Source organism: Nasonia vitripennis (genome assembly GCF_009193385.2).
Source record: "Nasonia vitripennis strain AsymCx chromosome 2 unlocalized genomic scaffold, Nvit_psr_1.1 chr2_random0009, whole genome shotgun sequence".
NCBI classification, from domain to species: Eukaryota; Metazoa; Arthropoda; class Insecta; order Hymenoptera; family Pteromalidae; genus Nasonia; species Nasonia vitripennis.
In genome coordinates, this window is record NW_022279616.1 from 1,522,477 (window position 1) to 1,538,873 (window position 16,397).

General features: G+C 43.7%; 1 protein-coding gene across 17 annotated transcripts in view; it reads left to right on the forward strand.

Annotated features, from left to right (window-relative positions):
- The window catches only part of LOC100113919 (RNA binding protein fox-1 homolog 1-like), a 371,748-nt gene that overhangs the window by 310,496 nt on the left and 44,855 nt on the right, over positions 1 to 16,397 (forward strand). For 16 of the 17 annotated variants that reach the window (XM_032601587.1, XM_031925312.2, XM_031925313.2 and 13 more), the window contains one exon: positions 14,585 to 14,754. The exons of the other annotated variant lie outside the window; for it this stretch is intronic. In XM_032601587.1, the coding sequence (XP_032457478.1) occupies positions 14,585 to 14,754 (170 nt within the window). The remainder of the gene's footprint in view (positions 1 to 14,584; positions 14,755 to 16,397) is intronic. 17 annotated transcript variants of the gene reach the window in all.

A 16,397-nucleotide genomic window follows, 5' to 3' on the forward strand; every position in this document is an offset into this window, starting at 1 on the left:
AGCGGCGCATGCGGAGCGCCGCGAACGCACCTATACACATACGCGCCGCGCGGCTTTATAAGGCCGACCGCGTGGCGCAACGGGCAGTTCTACTTGAGCTTCCGATCCAGGCAGTACCGTGAACACACAATAAGAGCCAGAGATAGACCCTCGACGACGAAATCGTCTCGTGAGCTCACGGGACGACTAGTTAGCAGCACCAAAGCCCGAATCCCGGATTATTGTCGTGAGTGTAATGTCCCACGTTTATATACCTATAGTACGAATGCGTATAACGCCTAATAGACGGCATCCACATACACACAAACCAACGAGAGCTGTACCGATTGCGACAATACACTACCGAGCGCAGAAAATCGGAGCGAGTGCTCTGACCTTCGCGTCAGCACTCCTCGCGCGCGAAACACGATTGCAAGACATACGCGACGATCCTGTGTGGCCGGTGCTGATTGGGCGACCGCGATCTTCTTCATCTAAATTACAAAACTGCTTGCATCGACACCGAGGCTTTAAAAACCCTGGAGCCGATCCACGCAGCACCTTTTTGCGTAGTTACTTGCTCACTATCGGTTGTAGTTGATTCTAAGGAGAAGCGGCGGTGTTTGATTGTGTTAGTGCTTGGAGCGTGCTAAATCCGTCCAACACCTTGGGAGCGTGCTAAATCCGTCCCTCGGCATAACAATCACCGGAAAGCCCTTTGAATCCAGACTCACACCGTAGAGAGAAGTACAAGCTAAGGTCCGTCGAGTGGAATCTCCGGCGTTAGCAGTGCAGTTGATCAACATATTTTATTGCCACGAGTAATCGTGTAGAGTAACTCAATCAGTATTGGCCACGTACGGATCGTAGAAAAATCCTGCGTACCTACTAAGATTATAATTGTAAGTCTTTACACTACATATTTTAAATACGATACTATCAACGAAACTATTAGATAAATGTCGAACATCAAACGTCTGTGAAGTGCTCTGGGTCAATTAAAAATAAATCAATAACAAATAATACAAAATACAAATTCAGCGAGTAATAAATTAATTGAAACCACCATAAATCATATCCTCAAATAGAAAGTCAATAGCTCCTACTAAATCATCATCGAAATCACAAAGGTAAGAGAGATAGCACTACGATAGAGAACTCGGATACATCGAAGTCCGAACGAAACCATCAAGAGCAGACAATACACCGTCCACGCACAAGAGTGTCCGCGCACAAGTAAGTCCGCGCCGGTCCCATCTCCAGACAACAACAGTGCATTAGAGAGTCCGCGCCGTACTGTCCGCGCACGCGTCCACTCGTGCTTAAAGACAGACAAATTATACACCCAGACATTCAGTATTATTCATTCAACCCTAGTACTCCCTAGTAACAATAAAGCTCCCGAGCTTATGCTAGTTTCCGCGAACTAAATAATTATTTGTGAACTCGCGCAGCCCGCATTTATACCAAATACGGTCTTTACTAAATGGCATCCCTGGTGGGGAACTAGCCATTGTTACTAGAGTAACAATTTCTAGAATTTCTTCGAGAAGTCTTTAGATTAGATTTATTTTAGAAGTTTTTCTTTTGAAACCTATAAAAAGTAAAATACGAAAATGTCGATCGATTTAAATCAAACTAGAGAGCAGATTCTCGCTATTGAGGACGTGCAAGCTAGAATTAAGGCGTTGGACCAGTTTTATCGTGTCCAGCAGGCGGAACGTGATCGTCAAATGTTGGACGTGTCCCGTGGTGTCATGGAGGCAAGTCAGACTCAAAATATAGCTAGAGCGGTCATGCACATACCCGAATATGACGGAACTAATATGCATCTTAAAGAGTTTCTTCAGGACGTGGATAACGGATTTACGCTACTTCCACGAGAACAAGAGCCACAGTATTTAAGGTTAGTAATTTCAAAATTGAGAGGTAGAGCAAGGCAAATGTTAGAAGGCCACACGTTTACCACATTATCAGATCTCAAAAAGCACCTAAAAGAAAGCTTAGCTCCTAACAAATCATACGGTCATTATTTGAATGAAATTCAATCAGCCACAATGAGGAAGGGAGAAAACGTTCGGCAATTTTACGGACGTTTGAATGTATTGATAAATTCAGCTGTCACAGCCGTGAAAGAAGGATTGACAGAAGCACAAGCAGCTGTGGACCAAAGGCCGCACCTCGAGTTGCTAGCGCTGGAGTCCTTTGCTAATGGGTTACCGGACGGCTGGAGGACAGGTCTGGTGGACTCGGCTCCGCAAACCTTACAAGCAGCCTACAATTCAGCCCTCAATTATGAGAAAGCCAGGATAAAAATGACAGGTGACAATTACGTGTATCCCCGAGTACACTATGTTTATTGCAACCCTGATCAGAGACCGAGAGAAAGAGAAAATATTCCAGACTTTGTTCAACCAACGAACATCGCAGATAAAAATTATGAGGACGCAGTAGAAACTGTAACGAAGAGAGTAAATTTCCATGAGGCAACACACAGAAGAGACGAAATTGCTCACGCATACAACGCGAATGATACATACTTTCCAAAAACCGTGATTGAGAATGGGAGAATAAATGCTCCACCTCAATTGAGATACACGCCAGCACCCGAACCCATGGGTCCAATAAGTATATTGAAACGGCCACAAACCCAGTCGAGAAGCAGATCAGTGTCTCCAGCACGAGGATACCCTCCTGGGACTGTGGACCACGGACAGTATGGACATCCTTATCCACCGATGGGACCATACCCGTATATGCCTCCTCCGCCGTTTTACTATTACCCTCCGGGGAATACCCCTTTTGCTTTTCCATACAGTAATCCATATATGCAACATCCTATGCAAGGACAAATGCAAGGATATGGATACCAACAGCCATGGATATCAATGGAAGGCAAGGCGATGGAATTCAAGGGTGATAGGAACCGATCAGCGTCACCGTATCGGGGAGATAAAATTCATTTAAACTGGGAGGAAGCTCGTCGGAAGGATGCGGCGACGGGCTCATCGACACAGCAACAGCGTCCAGCGAGCCCGAGGCCAAATCAGACAGCAGAAGGCCAACACAGATTATACGACTCACGACGAGAGTCAAGAGAACTCCAACAGTAAAATTGGAAATCGAACAACTAACGGTACCAGAAGCTCTGTGCATCATAGATACCGGAGCTGAGGTAAATGTAGTTAAACATGACTCATTACGACCAGAAGTAGTCATAGAACATGATAACTTTATAAACATCATGGGAATAGCACCCAAAGGATTCGACACCTTAGGAACAGTAAAACTAACTGTTATGGGTAAGAAACACATCTTTCATGTGTTACCCTCAAGTATACCTTTACATGAGGACATTATATTAGGCAATCCGTTTCTCTACGGAGAGAAAGTGAATATTCAGTTCGGCGATGAGGTCCTAATCACCGAAAGCCAACCAATAACACCAGTGCCTTTTGTACATAAGCATTTCCCCGAAAATCAGGAGGACGTGGACATAAAATATGGCCAAATAAATGTTGAAGGACAATCTTCGGAAGGTAAAGAGACGGCCGTAGAAGAGTACGAATTTCCGTATGAGTCCGAAGCCATCGATCCTAAAGTTCAGGACTTGCCGACCAGACCGTACAATCCAAACGGATTCAAATTGAAAGCTAATACAGTTTTCAAGCTACCAGCTAGAGCCAAGGTTCCCGTGAGAATACCCGCTACAGAAGATTCAGTACAAGGGCAGGCTTACTTAAGGCTGATCAAGACCGTCCCGGGAGTATACATTGGGGAAGCTGCAGTAATGAATGAAAACGGTTACTGTTATGCAATGGCCATAAATACCAGAGAAGACCCAGTAGAAATCGAAATCTCGCCGCAACATCTTGAAGAATTCGATTTAAGTGAAGATGATGACTTCCTGGACTTTCCACTGGAAGGCGAAGCTCCGAAAAATTCGGAAGAAAGAATAAATTTTATTATGGAAAAGGTTAGAAAAACGTATCATAAGAGACACGAATTGAGACAGATACAACGAATAGTGAAGAAATATTCACATTTGTTTTATCTACCTGGAGATCCAGCACCTAGGACATCTTGTGTGAGACATAAGATCCGGACGACGGATGAGGAGCCAGTCCGAGTAAAATATAAAAGAGGACCAACAGGACAAGAAGAGGAGTTGTTCAGTCAGTTACAGAAACTCCTGGACGCTCGAGTCATCAGACGTTCAAACAGTCCATTTTGCAGTCCGTGTAGAATTGTTCCAAAGAAACCAGGACCGGACGGTAAAAGGAAATACAGGTTAGTGATTGATTATCGCAAATTGAATGCAAAAACAATAAAAGATGCGTACCCATTGCCTAACATCGTAGAGATTCTGGAGCAGATAGGAAGCGCAAAGTACTTTTCGGTTTTCGATTTAGCTATGGGCTTCCATCAGATAGAACTAGAACCGGAGGATATTCAAAAAACTGCCTTTAACACCAAGTATGGTCATTTCGAGTATGTGTGTATGCCATTCGGATTGGCTAATGCGCCCCCAACATTCCAGCGTTTAATGGACTGCGTTTTATCGGGCTTACAAGGAGTAGAAATGTACGTTTTTCTAGATGATATAGTGATTTATGCAAATACCTTAGAAGAGCATGAGGAGAAAATTTATAAAGTGTTTGACCGGTTGTCCGATGCAGGGTTACGCTTGCAAATAGATAAATGTCAATTTTTAACTCCAGAAATAATATATTTAGGCCACATAATTGATTGCTATGGAGTAAGGCCAGATCCAAGTAAAATTTCGGCAGTTAAAAACTTCCCGAAACCGACAAACCAAACGGAGGTCCGTCAATTCCTTGGACTAGCAGGATACTACCGACGTTTTATTAAAAATTTTGCAGACAAAGCCCGACCTCTTAATTCACTTTTACAGAAGAACAAGAAGTGGGAGTGGGCTTCTGACCAAGACTCGAGTTTCGAAGTATTGAAACAGGCCCTATGTGAGGCGCCTGTTTTAGTATCAGTGGACGTCGAAAAGCCTTTTATATTGACTACTGACGCCAGTGATGGAGCCATAGGAGCAGTCCTTAGCCAAGGTGAACCAGGAGAAGACCACCCTGTAGCCTACATGTCCCGTTCTCTTAATAAAGCAGAGAAAAACTATTCAACAACCGAAAAAGAATGCCTGGCTATGGTGGAAGCTGTAGACTATTTTAGACATTACCTGTATGGCCGGCATTTTACTGTGTTCGGAGATCATGAACCCCTGACCTGGATGGACTCCCTTAAAGACCCAGTTAGTCGGCTCAATAGATGGAGAATGCGCTTGCGAAATTACTACTACACTTTTAAGTACAAACCTGGACGATTAAACATTAATGCGGACGCGTTGTCTAGAAATCCCGTTGATAAGCACGATCAAGAAAATTTAGGCAATGAAGGTAAAAATGAAGATAGTAAAAACCAGGGGGAGGAGGCGCGAGTAATGCCGATTAGGCCGAGACCAACAAAGACATCGTTAGTTAGACAAAATCGTAGCAAAAATAAGTCGGAGGAAACAAAAGAAACGAGCAAAAAGAAGACTGGACAGAAAACCAGTTCGAGGAAAGATGCGCCACCAATTCCAGCCGGAATGGAAGGTGGACAGGCTGATTTGGATGGAAGCACAATTGCAAAAAGGTTAAGACAGAGAAGAGCGGACACCGCAAAGACGGTGGCCTTCTCGGAGCCAGAGGTGACTGAATTCTCGTCCGCTAGTGAAGAGCAGTCCACGGACGTCACACTAACGGAGGACCACAGTAACGAAACATCAGACGCACCCCCTATACCGTTAAGGAATAGGTCGATTCTTCCAAGTTTAGTAGAAAATGAATTAAGGTCTGAAAGCGACATGAATTCGGAAGAAATTTCAAATTCAGGTAAAAGCTTGGGAGAAAGTGAAGTTGAGGAGGTTTTGCGAGATAAGCCGGTAAGAAAAAAAACGTCCGTTCCACAAGTCCAAACAAAAACTACGAAAAGCATTCTAAAAACACCTATGAAGGACTCATCGTCATCTAGTAGCGAGGGTGAATTAATGAAACCGCAGTTACACTCAACCATGAGAAGGTCTGTACCGGGACAAGTACATAATGAACAAGAGTTGGACGAGCTGTCTTGTATCGAGAATGCAAGAGGGGCCCTAGAGATGAGCGCAGAGGATCTGGGTTCGATAGAGGAGAGAGTCCAAGAAACAACTTTTAACCAGAAGTCCTCACTTTGTTGGGACAACTATATGGAACAACACCCAGAAACGGTAGTGCAGGACAGCTCAGCTGGAGAAGATCTTACAGATGAAGAGTGGAATATCGAGAATGCGTCTAGCTTAGTGCCAGAACGGAAGGCTAAGTCCCTTTCACCGTCACCGTCAAACCCAGCGGATGGATTTCCAGAAGACTTGGTTAAACTCAATAAAAATCATTCAATACCAAGCGGCGCAGTAAGGGAATGGATGCTTGAGTATGCACACAAGTATGCAAGTCCAATTCGTGCTAAGTCCCCTCTAAAAGTAACTAATGCCTGCTCCACGGCTTGGCATGGAGAAATGACGGAAGTACCTTCATGGAAGAATCTATCAACAATAGAGCAGGAGGACAGTGAAGAAGAATCCGAGGAGGAAAAATTCGTTCACCAGAACCAGCCGAATAAACTAACAGAAGACGACGAGAAACTAAGACAACCTGATATTACGGAAAATCTAAAATCCACGGAAGACGGAGGACGTCCCACGCTTGTGTCGAACATTGGGTCAACCACGATCGACACCGATAAACAATTTCCAGCCACAGCACCGTTGCTCAATATAGGGGAACCAATTGTTGACGGTACTATTTTGAGATTATTAAGCACGAGAGAGTGTGTGACGTATTTAAAGGACAACATAGTTCACTTTGTGCCTAAAGACCTAAATCTGTCCACAAGCACTAATAGACTGCTTACCGATATAGAGGCCATTTATCGAGACGATCTGATGAAGGCTAAGGCCGACGTGGGAGACGTTATAATAACAATCAATCGTAAGAGATATGTATTTAGCCTTGTAGTAACTGAAAAAGTTGGAGACGAAGTTAAACCTAGTAATTTGCTAAAGTGCTTGAACACACTAAAAGCACTTATAACTGAAAAGAAACTACGATCGTTTAGGATAGCTAGAACAGGCGAACTCACGGATAAACTTCCTAGAAGAGTTTTAGTGCAAACATTCAAAGATTCCTTTAAAAATGTTAAAATAGCAATAACATTCTGCTACGGAACGTGCAAAGTGTTGGCTCCAGAGTACCGGTTAACCGTGCTACAGGACTATCACAACAGTCTGTTTGGAGGACATAGAGGGATGGGCAAGACGTACAGACGTATACGAGAAAGGTATCAGTGGAAGGGAATGAAGGAGGACGTACAGGAATTTGTCCGTAAATGTGAAATATGTCAAGAACAAAAATTGGTTCGGATAAAAACCAGGGAACCTATGGTTATTACTGATACGCCTTCGGAAGTTTTTCATAAAGTAGCTATCGACACGGTGGGACCGCTGTGTAAAACAACCGAAGGAAATATGCATATCCTCACTATGCAATGTCAGTTTTCTAAATTCTGTATTGCTGTACCCATCCCAAATATAAAAGCCATCACCATTGCAGATGCTTTAACGAGATACTTGTTTGCCCAACATGGAGTACCTCGCATAATATTAAGTGACAGAGGTAAAAGCTTCCAAAACAAATTACTATTAGAGTTGTCCGAAATTTATCAGTTTAAGCTAAATACTACAACCGCATACCATCCGCAGTCGAACGGATCGTTAGAGAGGAGTCACGCTGTCCTAGCGGATTTCTTAAGGAATAAAGCATCTAGCAAACAGGATTGGGACAAGGTTATTCCTTTCGCCATGCACGAGTATAATACATCAATACATGCTTCAACCGGCTTCACACCGTTTGAGCTAGTGTATGGGCGTCCAGCGAGAGCACCACACCGATTGCCGGATGAGTTCGAGCTTGAAACTTACAATGATTACGTACAAGAACTAACAGAATGTTTAAAAGAAATGCAAAGAATAGCAAGGAGCAATCTAGTAGATTCAAAAATTAAAAACAAAAAGTATTACGACAAAAAGGCTAGACCTCTGAAAATAGAGGTCGGCGATGAAGTCAGAGTATTAAAAGAACCAAGATATGGGAAATTAGATAAATATTATAATGGAGAATTCATAGTGAAAGAAATTAGAGAAAACAACAACGTGATAGTAGAATCATCAAATGGAAAACTAATTGTTAAACATAAGGATAAATTAGAAAAATTTTATAGATAAAGCAGTTAATAACAATCAAAAATTCATCTTTTCAGTGTGCCATTAAAAATGTGGAGGACACTGTTTCTGACGCTGTTCTGGTTGACAATAAGCTTATAAACAATGATTTGCAACTTTCGTTTTTGAACACATTTTGAACCCCTATAGCGCGGTAAAGTACTAAAAATCAAAAATTTTTAATAGTTTACGAGTTGTAAACAATTGTTGATAAATTGTTAATTATGCATAATATTGACCAATACAATAATTATCGATATTGATAGAGACAATAGGTAATAATAAAATATACTAGATTTAATATTCATCAAGTTAAATTTACAACTGTACGCACCTGCACGTGACTAGTATAAGCACACATATATATACATACACAGGAAAATAAATACATATAAAACAAGGGTCGATAAACCAGGACGTGCTGCCATCTCAAGATTTGAGAAATAAAAAGAAAAGTTCAGCACTATGATACTGGCAAACCATCGCGAGGTCACATCGATAGTGCATCGAACTTCAAAATGCAGCGCTCAGCAAAAATGATAGACTCAGCAGAAATGCACTCGCGGTTCATCGCGTATGCCACGAGGAACAGTGTGAAATTGTACACAGCCACGACAAGTGTTAGAAAAATGGAAACAGTCCAAGTCGCAGAAAAAGTGTTACTTGGAGCCCTTGAACAGCTAAAAAGGGCTCAATTATTTGTGGAAAGAGCAGAAGAACGATATTGGAAGGAGTGGGCGCATTCTAAATTAAACCATAAAAGTGTGTTAAGTGAAAGTGAAATAGTAAAAGGACGAGTGTTGCAAGACGGATTAGCGAGACCGCCGAGTCCGCGCGCACATGCACCATCGGATGCGCGCGCGGAGGGGGACGAGTCGCGGGAGAGCGACAGTCCGCCGAATCCGCCGAGCCATCCGAGTCCGCGCGCACACACAACAGCGGAGGAGCGCGCGGAGGGGGACAGTCCGCCGAGTCCGCCGAGTCCGCTGAGTCCGCCGAGCCTGCCGAGTCCGCCGAGTCCGCCGAGCCCGCCGCGTCCGCGCGCTCATGTGTACGCAGCAGAGCCGGCGGAGGGGGACGAGTCGCGAGAGACGGCGAGTCCGTTAAGCCCGCCGAGTCCGCGCGTACAAGTGCGACCATTAGACGTCACGGAGTGGGACAATAACGCAAGTCCGCGCGCACGCACACTTACTGCTGTGAGCGCGGAAGGAAACGAGTCGCGAGAAACCGTGAATCAGCTGTGTCCCCCAAGCTTGACCATTAATTCAGAACAGCCAGCAAAGAAGAGAAACAAACATAGTGTGCTACAATATCAGACCCGGGAAGAAGAGCCTAAATTAAAGAAGGCAAAAATTGAAAACCGCTACATATTAGTCCCCAATCAGCAACAGTTATTCATATCAACCGACGTTTTAATTTACTGGATAACCTGGTTCTGGAAAAGTCCAGCGAATAGGGGAATTGAGGAAGGACAACCGAAAACAAAAATTAATAAAACAAAATCGCAAAAGAAAGATAAGAAAGGAAAAGCTAAGAAAACGCATAATAATACTGAAACAGAAGAAGAAAAAGAAAGAAAAAGAGAGAAAGATAGAATAAGGAAGCGAGAGCAGAGAAGAAAACTAAAGGAAGAAGCCCAAAACTCCAGACCAAGAGTCCCTCTACAAAGACTAAAAATTACTACTAAACATCCATCATCTCCGCAGCCACCACTATTCACAAGCTGTACGGGTTGCAGAGAGGACTGCTGGTACCAGGGAATTGAACATCACACCACAAACTGGATACTCTGCGTTGTTTGTCGTACTAACTGGGCGAACGGTGAGTGCGTTCATAGAATTCCGTATGAGTGTAGGATTTGTAAGTTAAAAAGAAGATCTTAATAATTCATATATAGAAAACTTTTGTCATAAAGCCATATCTTAGATCTATTACACTACATGTAGACTTTATTTTCGTAAGTTATATTCATTCTCTACTAGCGAAACATAGTGTTAAAAATTATTGTATAAAATAAATTGTACTCACCAAATTGTCCGGAATGATAAACATGGGACACTTTTTTTTTATTTTTTTGCGCCGGCTCCATTGCCGTGGGCGGCAATATTCTGGGGGGGGAGGTGTAATGTCCCACGTTTATATACCTATAGTACGAATGCGTATAACGCCTAATAGACGGCATCCACATACACACAAACCAACGAGAGCTGTACCGATTGCGACAATACACTACCGAGCGCAGAAAATCGGAGCGAGTGCTCTGACCTTCGCGTCAGCACTCCTCGCGCGCGAAACACGATTGCAAGACATACGCGACGATCCTGTGTGGCCGGTGCTGATTGGGCGACCGCGATCTTCTTCATCTAAATTACAAAACTGCTTGCATCGACACCGAGGCTTTAAAAACCCTGGAGCCGATCCACGCAGCACCTTTTTGCGTAGTTACTTGCTCACTATCGGTTGTAGTTGATTCTAAGGAGAAGCGGCGGTGTTTGATTGTGTTAGTGCTTGGAGCGTGCTAAATCCGTCCAACACCTTGGGAGCGTGCTAAATCCGTCCCTCGGCATAACAATCACCGGAAAGCCCTTTGAATCCAGACTCACACCGTAGAGAGAAGTACAAGCTAAGGTCCGTCGAGTGGAATCTCCGGCGTTAGCAGTGCAGTTGATCAACATATTTTATTGCCACGAGTAATCGTGTAGAGTAACTCAATCAGTATTGGCCACGTACGGATCGTAGAAAAATCCTGCGTACCTACTAAGATTATAATTGTAAGTCTTTACACTACATATTTTAAATACGATACTATCAACGAAACTATTAGATAAATGTCGAACATCAAACGTCTGTGAAGTGCTCTGGGTCAATTAAAAATAAATCAATAACAAATAATACAAAATACAAATTCAGCGAGTAATAAATTAATTGAAACCACCATAAATCATATCCTCAAATAGAAAGTCAATAGCTCCTACTAAATCATCATCGAAATCACAAAGGTAAGAGAGATAGCACTACGATAGAGAACTCGGATACATCGAAGTCCGAACGAAACCATCAAGAGCAGACAATACACCGTCCACGCACAAGAGTGTCCGCGCACAAGTAAGTCCGCGCCGGTCCCATCTCCAGACAACAACAGTGCATTAGAGAGTCCGCGCCGTACTGTCCGCGCACGCGTCCACTCGTGCTTAAAGACAGACAAATTATACACCCAGACATTCAGTATTATTCATTCAACCCTAGTACTCCCTAGTAACAATAAAGCTCCCGAGCTTATGCTAGTTTCCGCGAACTAAATAATTATTTGTGAACTCGCGCAGCCCGCATTTATACCAAATACGGTCTTTACATGAGCACACGAAATAATCCGGTACACCCGAACGGCACCGAGCCTCGACCACGTGAACACACGTGGACGATACCCAGAGTCGCCGAAAACCCTTTAGCCTACATCCTTATGTATTGCTGCCCCTTCTGCCACTGTGAGCACACAGGGTTAAGGAAGTAGCAATACACTCACCGACGACTCACCAGATCGTGCGCTCACGTCCTGGTGAATTTGAGGTTAACCTCTAACCTCCGGAACCATCTTTACGCCGACATCTCACGACTTCCTTTGTCACTGTGTGCTCTTAGGACAAAGGGAAGAACAAGACGAGCGTCGAGGATCCGTAGAGCCGTGCGATCACGACTCTACGAGTCCGAAGTATAACTTCAAAATACCGTATAACGTGCGCACACGACGCCGCCGTACCCGAATGAAATCCTAACCTCAAAAACCGTCACCGTTCAGTAATACCGATACCGACCCGATACACCGATGCCGCAATCGTATAATCGTTATTTTACCGTAATTGCGTAACCTAGCTAGTATCTTGTTAACCGCGTTAGCTTATACAATTCTGATTGTAAAGGCGAAATATTCTTAATAATTCGCATACTTGATTTCTGTTTCAGACGGGATTTAACATCTAAACCCTCAAACTATTGTTTTGTTACGAAATATGCAGTACTATAATTATTTAAGTATACAAACTGACTTATTATTATCCCTTTCCCCTATCCGAATCCTGGATTTAACTGATTATTCAAAATCCGGGGGAAAGTCCTATCGTTACAAGGGAGCAACCACCTCGGCTGAACTCCTCGACCAGAGTCAGTCTTAGTCTATTTCTGCTAAGTCTTCTTATGGTCGTAAGCCATTCCGCTGGTGGACTGTCGCCTAAAATATCTTTGGCTTGTCTGAGACCATTGGCAACATGCTATTTTATGTTTAGTTCTATATTGAGTCAATCTTGCATGGCCCTGTTTATTTCGCAGGCAGGTACGGTAACAGCGCACCTTTTAGCTCGGAGGCCATCGGTGCCTCTGTCTGCTAGCCTGTCCGCTTTTTCGTTGCCCACTACGCCGAAGTTCCCTGGCACCCACATTAGTTTCACGACATTGCGATTTTCTAGTGACTTCAGCGTCTGTCTGCAGCTTAGAACCTCTTTCGAGGTAACTCTGACACTGTCCAGCGCCATCCGAGCAGCCCTGCTATCAGAACAGAAAGTGACTTCTGTGTCCTATGCCTTTTTCCAGAAGGCAGTTTGCTGCCTCTGCGATGGCTCTTACTTGGTCCTGGAAGACTGTGGCATAGTAGTTGAGCGAGCGCACAATCCCTTGTAAATCGCCCCTTTCCTTTCCCCATGCCCCTGCCCCCACTCCACTTTTGTTTTTTGAGCCGTCCGTGTACCACACTATGCTTGCCTCCAACAGCTCGTGTGATCCTCCTTGCCATCCCTCTCTGTCTAGGGTGAAGATTGAGAACGATTTTGAGAAAAATATACGTTTCGTTATTCTGTTGCAACCTCTTTCCGTTATGAGTGGCTTATCTCATTCCAGCAGCGCCTCATCCTTAAAGTACATGCAGTTTGTTGCCTCCGAGAGTCTATATCATTATTCGTACTCTATCTTGTGCCCTTATATGAGTTTTCAACTCACATTTATGTGCACAGACGATTGCTCCATGTGCAAGCCTTGGTTTAATAATGAAATCATATAGCCATTTTACCTTTCACATTTCGCTCTCATGTGTTAAGTCTACCCCCAGGTACTTTACCTCAGCGACCAGTTTCATCGAGAATCCTTGAAATTGGAGCCCGTTCACAGGCCTGGTCTGGTACCTGTTTGTGCACAGCATGACGTTGACCTTGCTAGGATTAACCCGAAGTTTTTGAGTAAAAACGGGGTCAGACTAATTGGCCTAAAGTCTTTCGCAATTGTGTGTTACGCTTTGCCTGGTTTAGGCAAAAACGCGACACTTGCCAGTCCTCATTCATCCGGTACATACCCAAGTGTCAGGCAATAACGGTACAATTTTTCCAGGGTCGGTATAAGAATGTTAATGCCCTGCTGTAGCAACGCTTAAAAAGTACCATCCGGACCTGCAGCTTTATAGGATTTGATTGTACTTATTGTCTACCTTATTCTTACTTTGTCAATGATCCATTTTGCTAGTTTTCAGTCCTATCCTCGGGCAGAGAGCTGGTGGGCCTCCGGCTCGGTCCCCTCTCTAAAGTCTGATAAATGGGCTCTCATCAAACCCTCTGCTGTTTCCTGTCCGCTATTATTCCATTTCCTTGATTCTAGTTTGATCGAGTCAATCAGGGACCTCTTTGGATGTTGCAGAACACTGAACAGCCTTGTCGTCTCTGACATCGCGCTTCGACTATTGCAGTATCGCCTCTAACCCATTACACTTGACTTTTCAATTACTTGTATTTTCCTCTGCTCCTGTTTGTGCAGCCGCTCATCTTCTTTAGTTTTCATGTGTTGATACCGGTAAGCAGTCTCCTCACTTTCTTCCTTTGTTTCTTTAGCGACTTATTCCACCAGGGAGCGCTTTTCGTTTTCTTTTGTAACATAAATATGTGTGTGTGTGTGTGTGTGTGACTTTCAGTATTTTTATTAATAAATTTCGAAAATTTTACAAAAAAAGTTCTCCAAGTGGTTTTAATGAAAAATGCGTCCCTAAATAGCTACGATCATTAAAAATAGGATAAAAATGCAGAAATTGCTTAAAACCCCAAATTTGATTAACTATAACTTAAAGCCAAGCGATGGGATCGCCCTGAAAAATTTTTTGGGAGTCAGGAATACATGCAAGCGCATACTATGCATCGTAGTACGACTCGACGGATTCTTATTGTTGACTTGTCTTGACCGCTCGCGTCGTAGACGTGTACATCTGTGACAATCTGTGAGTCTAGACATCTAAATCATGTTTTTTAATTGTAGGCCGCAGCGGCAGCAGCAGCAGCGTCTTCGCCTCTTCTAAAAACGCCACTTTCAACAGCTCAACAAGCAACTTATGCAGCTGCTGCTACTTATACAGCAGTTGCCGCTCGAGCTTATGGAGCTGCAGCAGCTGCTGCTCAACCTGTCGCTGGATACGCAACTGTAGCAGGGTTAGTTCAAAAGAATCTATTCTTAAATTAATACTATTTATAGAATCTGTGGCTTGAACTACAGAAAGTAACTTGTTGTTCAGAAGAAATTTTATCATTCATGTGCTATATTACAACTAATTTTCTTAAAAATCATGTAACTTCTATTGTAAGGTCTATCTCAATATCAAATTTAACATGCTCGAAGCTTTTAACATAAGAAACACTGTCATCCTTCAAATCCCGAAATTGGCTATGCCAAAGCTGAGTAAATAGGCTCATATAGCTAAAATTCTTATGTAGCTACGTGAAACAAGCTTATAGATTAAAAACAGATTTTTGTAAATTCCACAGAAATATTGCGAAACAAGTGCTGACTAATTTTTATATAAATTGCTTGTAACATGCCTTAGAAAGAGAGCATTAAAGGCAAACATTTAAAAAATCGCAATTGTTGATATGGCTATAACTTTGCTCTGAGGGCACTTCATGTCTGAAAATTTTTCGATTCATTTGAGGGTATATTGGGCCAGCACACTGATTTGGTCTCTCTCTCTCTCTCTCTCTCTCTCTCTCTCTCTCTCTCTCCCTTTCTCTCTCTCTCTCTCTCTCTCTCTCTCTCTCTCTCTCTCTCTCGTGAGTACAGTTGACAGCTCTGCTGATCCGTCCTTTTTTGTACTGCTTTTCTGCTGTTTCTTGCCTTCGGGCTTCTTCTTTTGTAGATAGTTGCACGCTCCTTTTTGCAACCGTCACGACGATACATAAATCGCCGAAGGCTGCAATTTTTCTCGGTCATCTTTTCTACTGCAAACTTTCTGCACGGCTCCTAACCTACAAATCTGCTTGGCTTGGCTTGGCTTGTTTTCTCACTTGCACGGCGTCTCTTTCTCTCCGCAATCACCATCGTGGCGACATCTGCTGCATCGTGGGAGAACTTTCAAGGCGTCTTAACACTGATCGAGTAAGTTATCGACGAAAAATGAGTGCAAACGGCAAGAAGAGTGTAGAAATGCCTTTTCAACCATGCAGCAGTTGTAAACAACCCATACAGCACAAAGACCCCAAAAAGTGTGAATTTTGTGGTCTGTACTACCACGTCAACGCCAAGGGTGCCTAGCTAAGGTCTAAATCCACCTCTGCAACAACATGAGCAACGGGAGTAACTGCAACAGCAGCAGCAGGTAAGAATACTTCCACACAACTGCAGCTGGTGAATAAGAAGACGAGGTCGGCACCACCATCAGCCAACACATCGAGAAATCCCTCACCGACTCGCTCGGACGGAGTAACAACACCTACGCCGTCCGTTGAGGCCGCGTTGAGGGACATTCGCGGAGCACTGGACGATATACGTAATGCTCAAACGGAGGCCCTCAAGACCCAGAACATCGTGTTGGAGAGGATTTCTAAAATTGAGCAACGTCTTGGCCCGCTGGAGAAGCGACTTGAGGCCCTCGCTGAGCTGCCTGCACTCAAAACTCGCATACACAATGATGAGTCCACTATCACCGAGCTGCAGGCACAAATCCAAGATCTGTCATCGAGGAGCCCGACAATGCAGCAGGACAACGGCAGCACTGTGCCCAACACTGCGGAGATTTGCAGCCTACGCAGTGAATTGGCTAAGGTCAAGAGTAGCAGACCTCGAACTGTGTGGTCGTTGT